At 35.8% G+C, this 23,498-nt stretch overlaps 1 protein-coding gene across 2 annotated transcripts in view; it reads left to right on the plus strand.

Moving 5' to 3' along the window:
• Positions 1-23,498, plus strand: part of Gp210 (nucleoporin 210) — an 85,549-nt gene that overhangs the window by 50,024 nt on the left and 12,027 nt on the right. Inside the window, exons 22-23 of one of the 2 annotated variants that reach the window (XM_017620235.1) lie at positions 7,764-7,905; positions 16,342-16,392. In XM_017620235.1, coding sequence (XP_017475724.1) covers positions 7,764-7,905; positions 16,342-16,392 — 193 coding nt within the window. The remainder of the gene's footprint in view (positions 1-7,763; positions 7,906-16,341; positions 16,393-23,498) is intronic. The other variant, XM_017620236.1, reaches the window with a different exon arrangement.

Genomic DNA, 23,498 nt, shown 5'->3' on the forward strand with positions numbered 1-23,498 from the left:
TTTGAGGTCATGCGCGTTTTTCTTCTTCCCATTTATATTCTGGGGTTTTCGGCGATCGTTGTAGAGAAGTGTACTTGCGCATGGTACTTATATTGGCGATGTCCACTAAGAAGAACGAGATTCGAAGTCAGCTAATGTGCGTCCAAAAGTTTCCGTGGCGTTCTGACAATGTATCAGCCCAGGTATTAATTACACTTTAGCCGCTCTAGCGTGGCAAGTAGGAGAAAATGTTGAGACGATGCCACCACGTATTCGTAGCTGCGAGTCGGAAATGAAGTGAAGTTTTACCGAATGGGCTGTGCCTAAGCACTATCTCGGCCAGAATAACCCTGCAACTTTGGATATCGAGATTTTCACGTAGCGCACGTTACGTCAACTTTAAAGGCCCTCACTCCTTCACTGCCAGGAAAAATACCTCAAAGTTGCCCTGCCGAGCAATCTGATCAGCCTATGGTTTGTTGAGATGTCAGTGCTCTCAGGCACCCTAACTTATTTGGCTGCAAAAGTTTTCACAGTCGTTAGGAAGTGTGGCTAGATATTTCTTTCTTTACAAATTTTGATCGCCCGTAAGCGAGCCTTATGTCATATACAGAGGGCATTAAGGCACAGTGGGCCTGAAGTGCGATAAACGGCGTACGGGTAACCTTCCTCTCTGGTCATATTTCATACAAATAAATAGGACTAGAAATCTCATGCAAATGCATGTTTTATTAGGGCATTTTCAAATGGAAATTTTTGCATATTTTTGATTTAGAACTATTTAAATGTTGCACTTCTTAACAAAAAAATTACCTTTAATTTTTCTCAAAAAAAAAAAAATAATAATAATAAATAAACAACTGAGCCACTGTATGGTACTTTATTTACACAAGATGGCAACGATGGTGAAGATTGCACAGGAATTAATAAAACTCTTCAATTGCTTACTGCCTAGAGCTTGAAAATGAATAGTTATTAGTTTTGTTTCTTTTGACAAAAATAGTCTAATTGCAGATGACTAATTGCTCTTGAATTAATGAAAGCTTTTTTTTTTGTTTTTTTAAGCTGTTGCGTTTTTTGCTTCTTTTAATTAAATTATTAAAAAAAATGTATATAATAAAAATAAAAAATAAGAATAAATGAAAAAATAAAAATAATGTAATTGCCGATGACTTAGATTACTTAGATTACACTAGAATTAATAAAAGCTTTTTTTTACGTTATTGTGTTTTTCTTTCGTTAATTAAATTTTATTCCAATATAAAAAAATAATAAGGGGGGTATAAAAATATATTTTGTTCATACGTTATACGGAAGAAAAATGCTGAACACCCTCAACAAAGAAATTAAAAAAATCAACGGTGATTTTTAGTGACTTGAAACTGCACTTCATTGTGCTAAAATTGACTGGGCTACAAAACTGCATACTCAAAACTGTTCTAGAAATTCTGAATAAAAAGTTTGGAATTTTGATGGCAATTTTTTGAAGTTTGAATAATTTTTGTGAACTTCGTGCAAACCTCAGAACTTTTATTTATGTGGTTTTTGTTATAGGTCGATCCATATTTTAAATGAAAATTATAAAAAATAAATAAATAAACATAAGTTGCAAACAACATCATTTTGAATTTTTTTACATTTATAAATATTAAAAAAAAAAAAATAAAAATAAATAGATATTTAAAAAAGAAATTAGTAAGTAAAAAATGTAATTAAAAAATAAATAAACTAAAATATATAATTCAAAAACATTCAAAACAATTCTGTTGGAATAGAGTTTCGGTTCTTCCGGAACCGCTGTTCGGTTCTTTTGGAATTGAATTTCAGTTTTTCGGTTCTTTTTGAATCGAGTTTCGGTTCCATTACAACCGTTTTTTGGTTCTTGTAAGAACCGGACCGGTCGGCTCTTTAAAGTACCCGGCTCTCCTCTCCTCTGTGCATCACTTATCTGCATCACTTATATGTACACTAACTAAAAAACCCGTTTTTGTATTAAATGCGTTGCACGATCCACAAGCAGTTATATTTCCGGATCTGATTTCTGAATTTTCATTAGCAAAATATTACAAAAACTAATTTTGACCAATTTTTTGGCGGTGCATTAAAAAAAAATAATAATAATTTAGGAAGAATGCGTATGTGAATATGTATGTATTTTTTCCAATTATAAAAACTTTTGTTTTTTTTTTATGGGATGCTCGAGATGTGCCCAATTTTGTTAAAATATTCTGACAAGCAAGAGTGCAAATTATCCAGGCGCAATAAATATAGAACCATTTATACATCTGTACATACATTTGAGCAAAAAGCATATCTTTCGTTTATTTTTACAATGCGCTGCTGCTGCTTCAATTATGCTACTACTTATTAACATTTTGCTTGCTTTTCTCTTGTTTTGCTATTTAACAAGTTAGAGTATGTCTGTACACACTACGTCTGTTTGCAAGCTAAAGTGAAGCATGACAAGGACTAATATAGCGCAGCGTACATAGTTGCATTTAGCAACGATAGCTTTTAGATATCGAAACGTTGATAGCAAAATCCGCTAAACAGGAAGTAAAACACACACACACACACATACATATATACATACATACAACTAAGTACACGTCTACCCTTTTATATGTATGTAAGTACTCGTGTATCTTGGTGAAAACAAAAACTTGCGCGGCAATAGTTGGCTGCCACATTTTGTTACATGGCATTTGGCGTCACCGTCCCCACCGCCGCCACCGCCGCCGCCGCTGGCGTCTGTTGCAGCTATTGCAGTTGCTGCCGCTGTAGTGCGATGGTAAGTTGAAAACGTGCAAATAGCGGAAAATAACGGAAATTGTTGCAAATTGAAAAAAGTTAAGCCATACATCAGTGTGAGCGAGGAGTGTGGCGTGTGGCGTGTGGCGTGTGGCGTGTGGTGGAGCACCAGCAACAGTTCCAAAAGCGTTTCTAGTGGCATTTGTGCGCTGAACTCAGCATTGCTGTTGGCGAAAAGTCAAATTAATACGAGCGTTTGCTGCTTTTGCCTCAACCGGCAGACAACCTCCGCCTCCGCCTCCGCAAACAGTTATGCCAACACCATCAGCTAAAACAGCTTCACCGGAAAAGCTCACTGCAATTGCATGATGGTTTCTCCAATTTTCGGCAGCAATTTCAGGAACATAAGGTTTACTAGGAAAAAGCAGCTGTATGTAGCTCTATACATACTTACTTGTAGCTGTTGATGCTTGGCTTTTCAATGAAAAATTGCATAAACATTTCTTCGCCAGTTGGTTTAGCTAGGTGCTTGATGACATGTGAGCACCAAAAATACCTGCTGCGTGGATACGCATTTCGGCTGTGCCACATCCGCATTCCTTTTGGCATCTGATTTGTATTCCAACGCTTACATTTCATTATGGTACAAGCTAACTATGTACATACATACATAATTAGTTGGCACTTGGCTAATGGGCGGCGCTGCTGTAATTGCCACTGGCATTGAGCAGAAAAATCAACAGCAACATACCAGCAACAGATAGCAATAAGAAAGAAATAACTGTATAGAAGTAAGGGAGTCAACTATCGACATTGTGATTTTTAGTTCATAGCAAGAATAATGCGTATTTGTGTATATTTTGTGACTTCACTTGCCATTTTCAATTGGCGTCAGTTGGCACAGAAGAGAAACAACTGACGTGGTCTGTTGGACTCACAATAATGCCTTTCATATGCCTTTAAATCTAACTTTCTATCCTTGTCAAAGTTATTTACTGTTGCATTATTTTTTGACAGTTTTGCATTTATTTATTTTCTTCTTTTATTATTATTTTTTTTTTCCGTTTTTTTTAATGTATTCAAATTTCGTATAATAAGCTTAATTTTTGTCTGTTTCGCAGCCACTCCCTTAGTCTGGACTTTAAATCAGCAAATGGTTAGTCAGTTGCCTTAATTCCTTTCTAAACTCGAATACATTGTCTGGAGTCGTTTCTTATGTTCCTCTTCCAAACGAAATTTTTATTGCAAAAAAAAAAACCGAAATTTGTGACAATCAACTTTTATTTAATCAAAGCTTTTATTTGATTGGCAGCAGTTTATATTACAAGCCAATGCCTTTTCTAAAACTCAATTACAAGTCAATTATGGCATTTTCTTCTTCGAGCAGTTCAATGTCTGTGCATATAATTTGTGTCTACTTGTTTGTTTGTATACAAATTCGTGGTGTATTAAGTTTTTCTCCTGCCTTGGGTTATTCAAATTTTATTTTGAGCGTATCACGCAAAACAGGCGTTTGGTTCGATTGTTTTTAAATGCGATTAGATTAATGTAATCCTCAATTGAATACTTTGCCACCACATTGTTGTGTTAATTTGAGGTTAATTTGTTTTCTTCATGATTTTCTTTTCTGTTGCGGCGAATCGCATTGATTGGTGTCCATTTGTCCTTTTAATTAACTTGAACTTAAAAAAGACTATGGGCTCAAGTAGCCTTTTCTCATTTTGATATCTTCTACTTTGAGTAGTGTTTTGTCCCATATGAATATATATATGTGCATTAGGGTGGCTAAAAATGCATGTGAAAAAGTAAAGTAAATTTTAATGGCTGTCTCCCATTAGCATTGTTCTATACCGAAGAAAATTATACCCCTGCTTTGAAATCAAAAAAATTTTGAAGGTCGCTCAAAGTTTTTCATGTATTTTAAATCGGGAAACTTTGTAATATTTTTTATTATAAATTTTTTTAACACTGTTGATTTTTATGGGCCCTCATTACATTTTTTGACGTTTTTAGGGGTTTTATAAAAAATACTACACAATTGGGTATTGTTATTGGAAGTCTCCTGAAGAGAAACGAAGTTTTCCAATCGAAAAACATTGATTTTCAAGAATTTTATACCATTTCTACGAAAACGTGTTTTCCCCCCTTTTATATTACATCAAAACTTTGAGCTCTTTGAGCGACTTCTAATTATTTTTTTAATCTCCAAATAAAAAATCGAGGTATAATGTTTTCGGTATAGAACAATCCTACGTGGTGAGAGCATTAAAATTCCGAAACCAATGAGGTCTGTGCTAGAGATGGGCACTGGACTAGATATTTAATCCCGATCCCGCCCAATCCGTAATCCAATTTTTAAGTCCCGAACCCACCCATCCCGACTCTTTTCAGAATAGTACCGCTAATATTCAATCACATATCTTTCAAATTTAAGTAATAATGAAATATCTGGCATCTTCCGATTTTTTTTTTTTAAATTTCATCTCAATTTTCGTTTTTAAGGAAGATTTTCTGAATTTGTTTTTTCGGGAGTATATGGCATTTCCAGCCATGGTCAATGCTAACCCAGCTTGGCTATCACACGTCGCTTTAAGCATCGCCCACACTCCACTCCTGGAGTAATTTATTTAATGCATGCACCTTTATGGTCACCATTGGCCTTTATGTAGATTTGTATTTTGGAAGTAGAAGAAAGGGCAAGAATGTGATCGCCTTTTGCGAAGACAGTAGTAAAATAAGTACCAAAGTGTTCAAAGAAATGAAAATGTGCAATAATTTTTTGTATGAAATAGGAACAGAAAAAAATGTTACTCATACGCCATATCGTACATGGCTGTATACGTACATGGCTGTACTCGTACATGTCGTATGAGTAACATTTTCCATGTTAACATTTTATTTTTTCATTCATTCGGCAAACTTAAAATGCAAATATCTTAGAAAAATGATCTGATCTAGAAAAGCAGTATTCAGATCCGTAATCTACGACACAAAATTACATAAGTTAGATGTCTTGGTGTTTTTGTGTGTAATTTTAGCGTTCCTACAGTCTCGGTGTTCATGATATAACGCATGTTTTTGGAGATTTCAACAAACAATTAATGGGCTTGATAAGGAGAATATGCTCAGCCTAACAGATGACTAAACTTCCCAAAATGGCGAAGATATGTGTCTTTCCGTCTGTTTCTTGGTATACCAATTGTATGAACTGAACAAACTTTGATTGCGTTTTCCCACAAAATTGATTTTTTTTTAAATAATTCTGCATATTATTGAACGTGCGATATGTAAATACATATGTATATTGATAAGAGCCAAAATAAAAAATTCCTATCTTTAACCAGTACCTAAATATGTGTGTATGTTGGTATATGGGCAAATCCAAAAAAACAGGTACACTTTCAAAACAAAAAGTTAAATATTTTTATTTGTTGGCACACCTATGTTTTATATATGATTCTATTCAAAAAAAAAAGAACAAGTTGGTTATAAATTACCCTGGGCACGTTGTAGATTTTTAGCAAAGATTTTGAAAGTTGAACTCACTTAATTAGGCCGTTCTAAATTCAATGGCGTCCGTCCCGTTTCGCCAAATTGACTCCGGTTTTCGAGATAACGGTACTTGAAAATTTTATTAAATTTGAGCTATTTTATAAATAACTCCCTCAGTTTAGAAGTTATTTTACTAAAATTTTGCACATAACGGGTTTTTAATATTACCTTAATTATTCCTTAAAATTATCGAAATAGGTTCACTTTAACATATAGCTCCAGTACAACTGATTACTCAGATATGTGTTTTTGCGCTATAACTCTAACTTCACGCAAACAACCTCTCTGAACAATCAGTTATATGGGAGCTACATGTTATAGTGGACCGATTTCGATGATTTTCAGAGATGTGACGAAATATTAAAATACAAGCGTGTGCAAAATTTCAAATAAACAACTTAAACACCGAGAAAGTTTTTTATAAAATAGTAAAAATGTAAGCAAAGTTTCAAGTACCGCTATCTCAGAATGTGGAGCCCATCGGACAAAACTGGGGACGCCATTGAATTTAGCTGGCTCCTATTAAGTAAGAGCATCTATCATATGCTTTGTCGAAAAAAGTTAATTTGATACGACGCTCGAAATATTCTAACTATAAGAAGTAGCACCACTAAAAGTAGTAAATCAGGGTTTTTACACACTTCTAGAGCAACATTTATTTTTAAGCATTTTACTGGTATATGTAACGTTATAAGGACCAGTAGTTACAAAAATATTTAGATCGTTTCGACGTATTTTCCAAATGTGTCTTCAATTAAAACGTTTTTGGAATAAAATAAATATTTTATCTTTAAAAGTTGGTTTATTCTGAAAACCTCACACCTCTTGCTAAGGTATCAAATTATTCGTAATTGTTTGTAGAATACAATGCATACTTAAAAAGTTTTTTAAAATTAAATGCTTCAAAAACTATGCGCGATAAACCGAAAAATTTGAAAATTGTGAAAAGTAGAGTTACACAATTTGAGTCACTTGCTATTTAGTTATTTTTCAAAGCACACTTTAGTTACCTACTACATATGAAGTGTACACACATAAGCACTAATTGCACATAAAATTTCAACTCAGTATATGGTGTGCTTCAAAAGTTATGACATAAATAATTATTAACCTCATGAAAATTACGTAAAAAAATCAGTTGTTTTTAATATTTTTTCGAATTAAAACATCTATGTATAACTCAAAAGTTATGCAACAAATTGATTAAAATTTTTTTGAGGCGGCAAGTATACGTCTATGAATATATCCAAAAGCAACCAGCTTGATAAAGTCTACAACAATGAAAATAAAGCTAAATAACATAAAGGTTTCCTGTTTTTTAAATTTGTCCATATACTTTAAAATAACCAAAAAAAAAAAGCACAAAATTTCTAATTTGATTTTCGTTGGGATTTTGTTGCTCTTTTTTCTGCCTTATTCTATTTGCTTAGTTATCAGTATATCTGCTTTGTTTTTATTTATTTATTTTATTTTTTTTCCAGATACCCATACTCGGCGCTAATACTTTGCTGCAAACTTGCTCCACACAACCGTTCAGCGATTCATCATCGTTTTTCGTGAAGGTTATATCGAATATTGGTCTCATCGTCACGGCGCTGGTCGTGCTGGCATTCACTGTTTGGCGTAAGTTTGGCTAATGCCCGCATGGCTTTCATTGCACTTACTAAGTGTATATACATACTTATATACGCAAACTTTGTACTCTTAGTTTGCAATTTACAATTTTTTTTTCCTCCGATAGCCAGCTAAGGTTTTCTCTAAAACTTTCTATTAGTTTAAGTTTTTGTTTTTCTTGGTTAAATTTTATTACAGTTGCTGACGGACGCTATTTTGTGGTGTTCGTGGCGGTGGCTGCAAGCGAGAACTTTTCGATATTGGCGTTTGGGGAAAAAATTAGTAAATTTGTATTCATACATATTCACATTGCATAGCAAAAGTATGCGTGCCGAGGATAGACATTTCTTTTAATTCTGAAAAATATTACAGAAAATCAAATTGAATTCAATGCAATTATCAATAGTTCTTTACAATGGGGGTAGCAAGATTTCTGGGTATGCAGTTACAGTTTTGCTCGACTGCGCGCAATTCGTACTAGGAAACACGAGCAGCCGTACGTATTCGGTTAAAGGTCCACAGTAGTCTGCGGAGTCTATTGACGACAATGCGGTGCGGCTGCAAACGGGGGTAAATGTAAGCCGAGTTCCAAAGAAAAGATCAATACAGCATTGTATGAAACCGACTTCTTTTTATGACGATCATCGCAAACATTTGAGTTGCTATGATTTGAGGTTATGCACCGGAAAGACTTACGACTTTTCATCACCTCCATCCAAGAAATGGGATGGGTGGTATAGCGTTAGCGACTCGTTTCGTCCAGCGAAGTTTACTACAGCTGATCAATTTGGTGTCGGATTTGTAGTGCGAGAGAGAGGGTCAGCGGGCGATCAAAAGCGTGCTTTGCGATTTCAATGCTGGGTTAGGCAAGGAAACTATCTTCTCTTCTAACTCGGACCACTTATCTTGTTGAAACCAAGACTCACACCTTCTCTCTGAAAACATTCTTCAAAAATTAGATATACTCGTATGTACTAAGCAGTGGGACTTCATCAAACGCTTATTCAGTACGATCTCCAAAGCCGTAGTCGGATTTCAGCGAGCTCGGAAAAACAAACTTTTCCACCATGCTGAATGATAGCAGCGTTGAAATCAGTGTGGAAAATGAACCCGAGCTTCCAGTCGATGACGACGCAGTCGATGTCCCACCACCAAGGCTGTGACGAAGTTCGAATAGCATTTTCTCAGCTAAAAATAGCAAATCTGGTGTAGCTGACATCTTATAGAGCGTTTGGTGTGAACGGCTTTGCACCTTAACCACCATAGACCAGTCATTCACCATACGCTAAATCTTCCACCTCCATGAACCTCAAAATCCGCTTGGTTTATTAAGATTTGGTGGTAAACGAGCAGGAAACGAAATATCTCCTGTTATCTGTAAAACAACCAGCAAAGAAGAAGAACCAGCGAAAAAGAATAGGACTTCGTTTTTTCTGTAACCACCATAATAATAGGTTTGGTTAGATTTTTAAGCTCTTATAAAGCGTAGGTTACTGGCTTTACTCCTACGCCTGATAATTCCGTAAAAGGGTTAAAGAAGTGCCTACCTAAAAAGCCTGCAGAAGATGTGCTCTACTGTTTCTTTCTCTTCCTCATCCGTGCAACTTCTTCAATATTTGTGGGAGAATATTCCTAGTGTTGAAGGGGGCTTGCCAAATAGCCAATACCCGGATGCGCCATCGCAATAGCCTCTCTTGAGAAGCTGAGCAACTATTTCGCCCTTTTCTTATCTATTTGTGGCCTTAGTAGCCTGGTTGTTCTACAAGTGCCCCCCTCTAGGCCATAACCTGTTGGCCTCGTGGATCATGTTAATTTTAAGTCCTAATTTGCAGGTTGCCATGGGTATCCCAAGCTTACCTCTGCTGTCACACAGTGGAAGATTGGTACAATTCCTTGCTCGCTCATCGGCTCTGCAATTTCCTTCAATATATCTATGTTCCGGGACCCATATGAGACTGAACTTGAATACGGCGGTAATATAGTTCACAGCTGCGAGGCATTCCTTCGCAAACTTCGAGATCAGTATTATCGCGTTCATTGGTTTTATGGCCGCCTTGCTCTCCGAGAAGATATTAACGTAGCTTTCGTTACGGCATACGTACTAGGGCCTACTAGGTCCTTTATAGCAAAAACTTGTGTCTGATAAACGCTGCAGTGGTATGGAATTCGGCCGGATAATTCCAGTCCTAGTTCCTTTGAGAAGACTGTGTAGCCAACTCTATTTTCTAGCTTGGATCCATCCGTGTAAAAATTCAATTCCTCCCTTCTCCATGGCATTGGCGTTTGCCATTCTCTTCTTGTTGGGATGCTCTTCTTAAAGTGCCCATCGAATGTGGTTTTAGGGATGAAGTAGTCGATTTCTTGGTCATAACTACGTAGAGTGTGAAGTATGGAAGCGTGGCCGAACCGCCGATCCATCCGTAGCACCATACTTTTTAGTCTGAGCGCTGAAGCGATAGCCACGTATTTTCCTGTCAGGTTTATTGCTAGAAAATTGGTAACACTTCTAGTGCTTTGTTTGGGGTACGCCTTAAGGCAACTGAAACGCATAAAAAGGCAGTTTTTTAGACCTTACTAAGTAGTTTTATGTAAGTGGCCTTTTGAGTTGCTCGCCACTATCCAAATATTTATTCCATGTAATAGTATTGATCGTACCGCAAATGTTAACCCCAACTTGATTCCGACCGCTTGTTTGCAAGTGTATAATGCAACGTTGGCCTTCCTCTCTCTTTCCTTTACATTAGTCTTCCATGTAAGTTTCCTGTCTAATATGAGTCCTAGATACTAAACATTCCCTTTCAAAGGTTTCTCCACCCCCTTAAAGATTAGCGGGAAGGCTATGAGAAGCCTGTGTTTCCTTGTCAAGAGAATTGCTTCGGTTTTATCGGGGTTTATTCCGGGTCCCATACTCTGCCCAATTCCTAAGCGTAGCCGTATTAGATCGCAATATATCCATAAGTATTAATAGTAATTTCCTGGTCGTCAGCATTAGCAGTAGCGTAGCAGCCTCCTCCTTCTTGGGCTAGCAACAAGGACTTTACTGCCAGAATGCGGTGAAGAGGGGAGAGAACCCCTTTCTGAGGGGTGCTTCTACAGACCTGTCTGCTTATTGTGGTGGTACTAAGCTTAGCGGTTATCTTCCTGCCGACAAGTATAGTCTCAATAAGTGCCGCTACATTATGGTCAACTCACAAACTCTGCTAAGGCACCCGTTATGGTGCTTGCATTAATGTTGAAGGCGCCTTCAAAGCATACTCATCGTCTGATAAGCTCTTTTCCACCAACCCGACGAGCGAGTGCAAAGCGGNTGGTGGTACTAAGCTTAGCGGTTATCTTCCTGCCGACAAGTATAGTCTCACTCAGTGCCGTTACATTATGGTCAACTCACAAACTCTTCTAAGGCACCCGTTATGGCGCTTGCATTAATGTTGTTGAATGCGCCTTCGATGCCTATAAAGGCAACCAAAGCATACTCCTCGTCTGATAAGCTCTTTTCCACCAACCCGACGAGCGAGTGCAAAGCGGTTTCCATAGATTTGCGTTTCATATAGGCATGCTATGCATAAGTCGAGTTTAGTTAGTTTTATGAAATATTAAAATATGATTATTAAGCAAAAGCGTATAAGCGACTCAAATTTTCAACCAATCCAGTGCTCAATCTGTTGCTTGTATAGTCTCGCTTATAAATACGTACAGCTTTTTTGTTGGTTTAGTATCATTGCAAAAAAAAAAAAAGAAAAAAAAAATCACCAACACAGCAAACTGCTTAATCACATGTAAAGGCAGCCATTTTATCGTTTTTAGAATTTCAAATTTTCACTTCGCCATCGGTGCCTTTTCAACTTTTGCCACACTTTTAGTCGCCTATATGTACATACATATGTATGCAAAAGGTTTTTGCGTATCGCTTGGCATTTCGCATTTCATTGTGCATGTGTCATCCTCTATCTCCATCGTAAAGCTGTATGTTTTTTGTTTTGTTTTGGTTGCATACCGACCTCCATCAAAACACTCAACTCTTCTCTAGTAACGCGCTTTAGCTTAAATTAAGCCAACTGTCGATAATCATTTTGACAGTCAAAAGCTTGACTGCTATTATCAGAAGGGTTCGCAGACTTTGTGGCATGCAACAACCTGCTATTCTAACTCTCTCGAATAGGTAGAGTTGCCAACAATTTAAGCCATCAAAAAATTGCAACTTATTAACACAGGAATAGTGGCTGGGAAATGTTGGCAAAAAACTAGCAACCTGGGCATTGGTAGTGGTAGGCGTGGTGTTGGCATGATGGGTTAGAGATAGTGAACTGTTCATTTGCTGCTACGGGTTGGCAAGTGAATACATACATACATATGTACATATACCACGATACTGCTTTATGGTTTTTGCTGTAGTTTTGCTGCTTACTTTTTGGCTGCGTAACCAATTAACTTGGTGCTTGTAGTCTTACAAGTGGATTTTATGTTTTTGCATTTCAACTTACAACCCATGTACGTTGGTGTGCTGTTTTTCGTATGCATGTACATACATATGTCCATAGTCATATTGACGATATGTAGCGACTACCTCCTACTGATGCGCGTATGTGCGCCACAGGAAATACGCCAACTAAATTCATGGCATAACAAAAACAAACACATCAGGCGTAGTCGTTCGGACAAAAAAAAAATAAAATATTTCCTAAAACTGATAAAAACAATTTTCGCCATGTTGATGGTCTTAACAAAAATACTATACACACATGCCTCTGTGTATTTTAAGTGGCACATACATACATACATACATATACTTATTTGTATGTATGCGTTTCGACACAGCGCCCAAAAAAGCACCACCAGCGTCAACACAAATACAAAGCTCGTGTGTGCTGCCTCTACACTTTTGGGTCTAAAATTGTGGCAACAACCGCTTGGATTTTTTGCTATTTTTCTCTAAATCCACCTGTTAGGATAATTCCAGGAGAGTGTCACGGATACACAAAAAGATTTAAGTTTTTATGAAAAGTTTAAGGGAAACGGCTGAGGATCACAGTTGCGCAAACCCTCGTCAAATGAGAGCTTAAAAATTAGATCCATTTTGTACTGTAAGACGCGCCATTCGGCCACACAATTTTTATGGGCTATGCGAAGCCAAAGTTTTCTTGCCGCTATGGATCTCATCTCCTAGGTATCGGAAAAATGGAAACTCGAGGATATTTACTATATGTTTTCTTAAATTGCAGGAAATTGCAGACAAGTTTTTGAGGATGATAATCAATAACGTCTTTGACATCCTAAACGATGTCTATTTTAAGTCAACTTATGGTAGCAACTTCACCTGACAGCACTTGGACTTTGAACGTATGGGTTCCGTGTGCAAATTTGCCAGATTAACATAACCTGGAAACATTTGTGCTTTCGGTATAGTAAATTACGAATATCGTTTAGAGCAAATTGGTCAGTGCTTAGTCTCCTCTCCCACGGTTCGTCGCACTACTTTAAGGTTACCCTCTAAAATTTTCTGTGGTTTGTGTGTATCCTTTGTCGTAGAAACAGACCTATAAAGGAGTTATCTTTAAGATGCCGGAAGCCAAAGCGTATTTTGCATCGTGCCCACAACAAGTATCCGGCGTATTATTTCGAGTTTCTCCTCCAAAAGCCGCTTTGCAGTCTCGGTGTGCTCAGTATTGAACCCTATCTTAATTTTGAAAATATAGTAGTCTCCAGATGGCGACCGGCAACTCGAGTTTTGGTCCTCGAAAAGCCCGAAGACAACATTATCCACGATTATGCTCTGTGTCTTTTTAAATTAGCAGACATAGTTCTATGAGTTTGTTATTTCGATTATTCAGCTACCTTTATTGAAGTTATTTTACGGGGTTGAAAGGCCGGCACTAGCTTGCATAATCAGTCCTTCGTTACTGCGTTCTCAAATCCAATGATCGGCCAACCCGCTTGGAAAGCGTAACCACCTAAACCGATCTTGTTATGGGTCTGTTTGCTGACGTGGGCAAGTAACCGCCAGTAGTTCGGGTGCATCAGTTGCCCTTATTGAATACCCCTTTCCGGATTGCATGGTTGACGGTAGCTGGTATAACCAGCTCTTTACTGCGTCCTACATCCAATGGCCACTCAACCCAGTTGTCTCACAGAGCCATTTCGTTGATGCCTGATCTTGTCGACGCCTCAAAAGACCAACATGTTTTGTCTTAGTTATTTAAATCTTTTCTGTCGATCTTCTGACTAAACGGCGTCCGTATGTCCTCGGTAATGATTGCCTTTGTTTTATGTGCCACCAAACCAGTACGCGCCGTTAAATGAGGTGGACCATGAGAGGTATGCGCCGTGGCGGAAGTTGAATTCTATGAATGGTTCCGCTTTCCACTGCATCCACATAGAGACGTCAGTTCCAAATTACTTTTCGAAATAAGCAGCAAGTTACCTTTTGGTGCGCTCGCTGCCCCCTACAAGTAAGTATTTGTAAGTAGGATATTTTTTTCGTCTGTTGATATCTAAAAATTCTGTCGAATTGGTTCAGAGCCTATGTTGATTACCTCAACATACAGCGTTTATGGATTGCCATGCACGCCATTTGCGCAGGGGTCCCGTTTTGTCTATTGCAATAACATCAAGGCTTGGTTGGCATAGCACTTTGGACGATTGGATGTGCATCCATTAATCTGCTGTGATATCCCTTTACTCGGTGACCTCGCCTAACAGCGAGTGCTTCCTTAAGTCCGCCGACTTTCATTCATTGCTTGAGGAAACGGAAGTGTTTTTATAATTGTGTCTTCAAAGGTGCTCCCTTCCAAGGAAATCTTATAAGTAATGCCACCTAGAGACACCAGATGGCGTCACTGATAGTATATTACCATTGTCATCACCGATACCAGTACCAGTGCCATTACTATTGCCATTACCAACACCAGTATCATTTCCATTTCCACTACTATCACAATTTCCGTTAACATTACTGTTACCATTATATTTACTATTACCATTATATTACTATTACCATTACCACAAGTATAGTCATTACCATTACCACCACATTTGCCTTTATCGTTATCATTACCAATTGGTTACCTATGTTATTAGCATTACCACTGCCATTCTCACGACCATTACCATTACAATTACCATTACGATTACAACTACCATTACCATTACCAATACCATTACCCTTACTATAACAATTATCATTATCATTACCATTACGATTATCTTTGCTAATACCAATACCATTACCATTACAATTACCATCACTATTACCATCAGCGCTAACATTAACATCTTTATTAACTTCTTACATCTTTAGATCTTTATTAACTATGGATATGAATATTCACCATTGTAAGGATTTTGAAATCTCTTATGTTGTTTATACAAACAACTGCATTAACTTATGTTTATTCGAGCTACCGAAAGTTACCTTATATTTTATAAAAAAAAAAAAAAAAATTACCGCGTTTGACTGAAGGTCTCACTGTCAATACTGGAACTGCCCATAAATACATATCTGGGGTCATAAGCAAATACCGCCTAAGTCGACTTAAGAAAGAATTGAGCTATATATGCTATCGTATTCGGCAACAACTATTCCATGTGTGTGTGTGTGAAATCCCCATCTCTCCAGCTGGCTATTTAAAAAGTTCTAGACGAACATATTTTGGTTTCTCCATAAGGTTAACATTGCAATCCAATTGTTTAAAACGTTTTTTCTCGCATTAAGGTTTTTCGACTTAGGCGGTTATTGTTTATTTCCACAGCTATATGTATATGTACTACTACCACATGTCAACTAAGTACGTGTGCTTTTAGATGTTNGGCAACAACTATTCCATGTGTGTGTGTGTGAAATCCCCATCTCTCCAGCTAGGCTATTTAAAAAGTTCTAGACGAACATATTTTGGTTTCTCCATACGGTTAACATTGCAATCCAATTGTTTAAAACGTTTTTTCTCGCATTAAGGTTTTTCGACTTAGGCGGTTATTGTTTATCTCCACAGCTATATGTATATGTACTACTACCACTTTTAGATGTACACTTTATTAAACAACTTGTTGTTTGGGTTCATCTAGTTTTGTTGTTGTTTGTTTTGCACAATGTTTGTGGCTTCGATTTTTACCGCCACATGCCGCCTTTTTGTTTAGCAGTCCCTTGTTTATGTTTTGTTTCTAATTTCATTTCAATTTGCTTGTTCTTCTGTTTGTGTCCAACCTGGCTTGTGTACCACCTACCTATTAAAACACACGTTCGTATGAAGTATTCGAAAAACGCCCAGCAACATAAAACTCTCACTAAAATTGCGCCGAATATGCTTCTGTATGTACATACACACACAAAAACAAACAAATACACATACGTTTATCCATAGTAGTTCCAACTAGATTAATTGCATTTCCCATTCTTCTTTTTCACCTTACCATCTCTCTCTCTCTATACCCGATTTCTATTTCTCTTTGCAGTGTATGTGTTCCTCAGCCCGCAACAGAGCAAAACGGAAATCAACGCTGACGGTAAGTTTAATTAATAATTTACAATGGCGGTTTTCACTTGTGGTTGGTTCGTTGGTTGGCTAATACGATTCCAAGAAAATCGTTGGCAATGTAAATGTTTTGTCAGAATTGTTTAGTAATATTTTAGTTTTAGTAAATCTTACACTTTTGGGGTTGTGGCGTTTTCACATTTTGCGATAAATCAATTTGGATAAATGTGTACAAAAAAGGTTTCTAATTAAGCTTGTGGCCAGGAATGAACAATATTAGTTAAGATGATTGAAATCCTTTCTTATCAGGGGCTTCCTAATCGAAATTCCTTGGACTTTGAAACAATACTTGAGAAACTTTCAAAAAAAAAAAGGATTGAGAATAAAAACGCGGCGCTGTTGGTATTAAAAAACGAGAAAAAAAAGTGATTATGACGAGGTACAAATAGCAATAACGCTACTGAAAAACATCAAGGCTGCTGGAGCTGATAGCCTGCCGACTGAACAATTCAAGTACGGTGGCGAGGAGTTGATACGGTGTATGCATCAACTCTTATGCAGAAAGACCGTAGCCCATCGTCAATGAACTGATTGGCCCTTATCAGTGTGGCTTTAGACCTGGCAAATCCACCATTGACCAGGTATTCACATTACGTGTAATCTTGGAAAAGATCCACGAAATAGGATCGACACTCACCACCTTTTTGTCGACTTTAAAGCCGCTTTCGGCAGCACTGAAAGGAGTTGCCTATACGTCGCTCTGTCTCAGTTTGGCGGGGATGCCAAACTGATGCGGCAATACCACCAGCTCCTTCAGAATTGGGAAAGACCTCTCCCAGTCGTTCGTCACTAAACGAGGTTTCAAACAGGGCGACTTCCTTTCACGTGACTTCTTCAATCTGATGTTGGGGAAGACAATAAGAGCTGCAGAACTGAACAGGAAAAACTTTTTTACTACAAGAGCATGCATGGCGACGTTGGCAATGGCGTTTACAGCAGACGATTTAACAATGAGCTGTATGAGCTTTACAACGATATACAGCGAATTCAAATTCAGCGGATAGGTCATTTCGTTCGAATGCACAGAAACGCTCCAGCTCTGAAAGTATTCAACGCGGATCGGGATGCTGGTAACAGAGGAAGAGAAAGGCCTCCTCAGGTGTCAGTTGGCACCAAAGAGAAACGACTGGCATGCTTTTTTGGACTCGGCCAAAATCGCTTAGGCAGTGATAGCGCCAAAAAAGAAGAAGAAGAAGGTGTCAACGAAAAATGTTAAAAGGCGATCCCTGGTTCAACGAAAAGTGCAATTGTGGCTAAGATAGTGAACAGTCTTTCGTAAGACAAATGAAAGACATGCAAAGATAGTTCGAACTGCTTTTGTTATTCTAGCATAAAAGTCTTTAATAAACGCTCTCTCATTCACCACTCGTGGTGAATAGCATTTTTGAGAAAAAGCACGCGTCGCTCAATCACTCCTAATGGCCGAGCAAGCAAAGCAGTAGCGAGCCATTTGAGAGATCCTGAGTTCTGGTTCTCGTGCAGAAATTTTTCTTGCTATTTTCAATCAAATTGTTTTCCTTTTTTAATTCCATATAATTTTTAGAAACTCATCTTTTTCTTTCTTGATTTAATTTAAATTTAAATTTTTACATGCCATTCTTTCAAAAAGAAGAATATTGTGATTAATTTCATTTAATTTTTAAGAACTTATTTTTTTTAATTAAAGTTTTCTCTTTTTTCTTTTGATGTTTTTTAATTTAAATTCATTTAATTTTCTTTTGATTTTCATATTTTATTGTTTTAAAATGTAAAATATGTTTGTTTATTTAATTTAATTTTTTGGATCTTAAATGACATTTGTGTTTTGTAGANAGAATATTGTGATTAATTTCATTTAATTTTTAAGAACTTATTTTTTTTAAATTAAAGTTTTTTTCTTTTTTGTTTTGATGTTTTTTAATTTAAATTCATTTAAATTTCTTTTGATTTTCATATTTTATTGTTTTAAAATGTAAAATATGTTTGTTTATTTAATTAAATTTTTTGGATCTTAAATGACATTTGTGTTTTGTAGATACAATTTTTTAACTTTTATATTGTTTAAAAAATATTTTTTTTTAAATTATATTTAATTTTTACGTACTATTTTTTATTTAATTTCTAAAAATAGTTTTATTTATCTTTGCTTTGATTTAATTTAATTCTCTTTTTTAATATAATTTTAATTTTTATTTAGTTTAAATTGGTTTATAAAGAGNATTCTCTTTTTTAATATAATTTTAATTTTTATTTAGTTTAAATTGGTTTAAAAAGAGGAATATATACATGTGTTTAATTTTTAAATTTAATATTTTTTTTTTAAATTTACTGCTATAAAGCGAACAGCATAACGTTAAGACCTCCCCGTTAGTAGATCTTTCAATTAGTCTTTCGAAAGACACTAAAGAGCTTGCAAGATAGTTGCCAGAATTGACAATTGCCTTACGAAAGACCCCGCCTTGTTAGGCTCGATCGAGAATTTATGAAATCCTTCTGCCCTTTAGCGCCTTTACTGTTATGTAAGCNCGAGAATTTATGAAATCCTTCTGCCCTTTAGCGCCTTTACTGTTATGTAACTTGTGTACTTCTTATTTGTACCACCTTAGTTCCCATTACCTAGCGTTAACACAAACAACAATGCATCGACATACTTTCTTACTCACAGGTGTCGCCAATACTTACTTCCGAATCTTTTGTTATCATATCCGTTACAAAAGCTCGATTTTTCTATTAATCACCTGTACGTTATTTAATTAATTGCTTTTAACGAAAATTGCATCCGCTGTTTTATTAATAAGAAAGAGAACAGGTAGTGGAGCTGCATTAGCTGTCGGTCTAATTTATTGTACTTATTGGACACATGGCGTGCCAACCGCCGGTCAGCAACTAATTCACTGGTGCAGCAGAACAAATTGTTCGCGATAGAGCACGAATGACACCCGTTGGATAAATGACTTGACAAACTATAGTATATATGCAGGCGCTCACTTTTGTTGGTATGTGTGTATGTATGTATGTACGCGAATTGTATAGTTTGTTATGTAGCTGATAACCAGGGTTGGCACTTTGGTAAATTGCTACCAAAATTAATAAACAAAATTTGGTTTGGTAAAACGGTAAATTTTTGTTCGTTTGCTCTTTTCTCAGTGTATGATTGCCTAAATATTTTAAATGATTCTTTAAATAAAAAGAAAAAAGTGGACATATATGTAACTATACACTATGATTGTTCACAAAAAAGTGAAAAAAGCAACGCTAGGTTTTATAAATGAGAATTTTTTAATGAAAAAAAAAAAAAAAAAAAATCACAAAAGACCGGCTGCAATTTGTAGCTGCATATTTTTGGTTATACTAAAATTCCTTGGGCTATAAAACTGCATACTCAAAATTGTTTTAAAAATTCAGAGTAAAAAGATCGAAATTTAGACGATGTTTTTTTTTTTTTATAAATGTATATAAGTTAAATGCTTAATTTTTATGGGTTTGGTTACCGATATCGTTATACAAAAAAATAATGCAAAAAATCTTTATATGAGAAACACAGTGCACATTAAAAAAAAAAACTTACAATCGGTTTTTGAGTCATTGTATTTGTCTATAAAAACTCCCGTTCAAGTTTTTTCAAATGAAGTTTCGTTATTGCCCTTAGTTTCATCACTCCTAGTATGATCTCAAATACCATGCCATTAGTTAAGTAAAAAGTTCCTTAGTAATTTTTTTTTTTAATTTTTATGGAAAGAACTAAAAACATAGAACAAAGCTAGAGTTTTTATTAAAATAACCAGAAAAAATTTATTGGTAGTTATTTTTCAGATTTGGTAGATTTTCTTCATGTGGATGGTAAGTATTTTTTTTTTCGACAGTGGCAACCCTTCTGATAACGATGATGATATCCTCTGCCATTTACGGCATTAACTAGTCACAACTTAACTGAGTAAATATTTACTTAAGCAGTATGCCCCACAAGGCGTCTCTACTAAATAAATACTACATACATATGTACATATATACTACATATACTGCTAACAGTAGCATACCTGCTGTTGCAATTCCAGTTTCTATATTCGAAACTAATGCTTTTTGTTTGTTTTCAATTTTCTGTATTGCCTTTGGTTTTTTGTTTTTGTTGACTGCACTAGGCCAACATCGTAAATATTCGCATGGCGTCAAGTGTCACTTTATCTCGATGATTAATTTCCAATTCAACGTTAGACAGGGCTGGAAAGTAAACAGGCAGCGGCTCCACCACCAGTTTCCCCTAAGTAGTTATGTATGCTGGTTTCAAGTTAGTCGGTTGCTGTAAGATGTGTGTGTGTATGTGTGTGTGTGTGAACAGGCTCATTTCGCTTCTTGTTGTCCTTTGCCTATGCATGTCAGCTGTAGACGAGAAATAGGCAGCAATGCGGGCGGAAAGTTTCTAAATTAAGGTGTACTAATGAATTTTCCGTAATTTGGTTGGCAAAGCAGCGAATGTTGTACTTAGACGTCAGCGCAATTTGCCAAGAAACCACTTAGAAACGCGAGCTGTAAAAGTTCATTTCACAGTAGTTGGCGCCTATAGAAAACTGAAAACTTCACTTCCATGATGTGCATGTGTGTGTTTGTGTGTATTTAAAAAAAAAAAATATTTTTCAAAGTAATCAGATTGTATTAAGAGCACATTTTAACGCCATAAGTACAGCTAGAATGCGAAACGTAGACACGAAAAGATAACTTGACGAGGAGAATGGTGGATATTGATATCATGACATTAAAGGCAACATTAATTTACATATGTGCATATGTATGTAAGCATATTAGGATAGTCCACAAATACAACGAAGATCAACTTTGCCCCCTCACAATTATTGAAAAGTAAAAAAAGAAACCCGCATTTATTTACTTTTTTTAAATTGGTTAATATTTATGTAATTATCCCACCGGGGCTTTGAAGTTTTCCAAGGTTTTTACATGAGGAAAATATTTTGTTTTGTAGAATCGGCATAAAATCATCAAAATATGTATATTTTGATCGAATAAGAATATTTCTATGCTTTAATAAAAACTATATAAATCAGATTTTCAAACTTTATACAGAACTTAGAAAAATTCCATAAATTTATATCTAAATTTCGTGCTTTTTAACCAGATTTTTAGAATTTTTTTTTAATATGCAGTTAACGTGCTTATAAAATTCTAGTAAAATAAGTGCAAGTTTTGAGAGGCTAAAAAATAGCATTGATTTTTAATAATCTTTTTTTTTTGACGGCTTTTTCCGTTTTTTTTTTTTTTTTTTTTTTTTATAAAAAAAGCGAAATTTAGGAAATTTGGCGTTGACTTTTTTTATTTTTATCGCAAAAGATCTTGCGCATATTTTTCAATATAAAATTCACTTTTATATGGAAAAAAGTGCAAAACGCTGTCAACAAAAAAGAGTTATTAAAAACCATTATTATTTTTCAGCCGCTCAAAACTTGCACTTATTTTACTAGAATTTTATAAGCTTATTAACTGCTTACCCCGAAAATTTCTAAAAATTTGGTTCAAAAGCTCGAAATTTAGATAAAAATTTGTGGAATATTTCTAAGTTCTGTATAAAGTTTGAAAGTGTGATTTATATAGTTTTTTTTAAAGCATGAACCATATTTTTATAAACAAACATCAAAAAAAAAATTAGCGTGAAAAATATTGTAAATTTTAAAAAACGAAACACCATTCAGCCATTTTTGCCCGCCACTGTAACTCTTAAAATAAATCGCAGAATTGAAAAGACCACAGTGACGCAGTAGAACATTAATTTTTGGCGAAAACCGCAGTAGATCTACTGCAATTGAGTAAAGTCCGAACGCTGATACCGACTAATCAGTTTGGCGGTGATCTTTGCCATTATATTGTTACCCTAATTCACAAAGGCCCTAATCAAAAAATTTTCAATTTCACAAAATACATTATAAAAATAAAAAGTGTCATGTAACGCCGTTGTTTTTGGTACTAAGGCTTTTAGATTTTTATTGAAAAACGCAGTTTCGCAAAGATTTTGGTTATGGCCTTTGTAAATTAAGGTAACGATGATATGTAATGTTCGATTTTCTCAATCTTTCCATTTCAGCTTATTTTTGCGTAATTTCGCGAAAAGAAGTTTTTGAATAATGGAAAATCACCCCAATAATTGGAAGAGTTGATAATATTTTAATCTATCCCTCGAACCTCGAACTAGTGAATCAAATTCCGTACTAGATCTTTATCGCCAAAACCGAACCAGTCCGATAGTAACTAAATTCCCACCAGTTCAAAATCAGCAAAATGTGGCACTTTTAAGAAACTATTTTATTTCACTTTTTTTTCATTAGAAATTTATCTAAGGTGACGAATTTAGAACTGGTTCAGAACTATAGAAAAAGGCATGCAGACCGAACTAGATCTTATCTGTCGAGTTTATAACTAGTTTGGAACTATCGAGAAAGGAAGGCTTCGGAATATTTCGTTCAAATACGCTTCCATTCTGCACTTCTCAGATGTTTTTTCATATATTGGTAATACAAAACAAAAAATTTGTGTAAACATTTTTGGACCTTCTGTAATCTAACTAAAAACAGCAAGCACCTCTGCAAACTCAGCTACAGCCAAAGGTATGTAAACGTACATTCCCTACAATTATTCAAACAAATTTAATTTCATATTGAAAACAAATTTCTTTGAAAATATTTTGAAATCGCACACTAGGAATAACCGAAAGACTGAAGAATCATGATATTTTTTTCTTTCGTCTGTCGGGTTTAGAACTGGTTCGGAACTACAGAATTTAGGACTAGTTCGGAACTATCGAAAAAGGCATGCAGCGGAGAGCAAATGGGTCTAAATGTACTAGAAGCGCAGAACTTGCACTTATTTACCGCTGCTAGCAGTCACGCCCAAATATCACTATTTATAAGAAAACTTGGAGCACATGTCAAGTTTCAGCGAAATAGGTGCACGTTAACTGTTTTTTCCAACCTGCCTCCATATAGTCGAGAGGCAGATGGTTTTTTATGAGCGCCTTTTCATAGGAGATATGAGCAAATTTCACGAGTTGTTACATTTTTCGGCAAATACGTGGTTTTAATGAAAACTTTAAAACGA

The sequence above is a fragment of the Rhagoletis zephyria genome, unplaced genomic scaffold (assembly GCF_001687245.7).
Source record: "Rhagoletis zephyria isolate East Lansing unplaced genomic scaffold, Rhagoletis_zephyria_1.1 Rzeph_scaffold_02094, whole genome shotgun sequence".
Taxonomy (NCBI): domain Eukaryota; kingdom Metazoa; phylum Arthropoda; class Insecta; order Diptera; family Tephritidae; genus Rhagoletis; species Rhagoletis zephyria.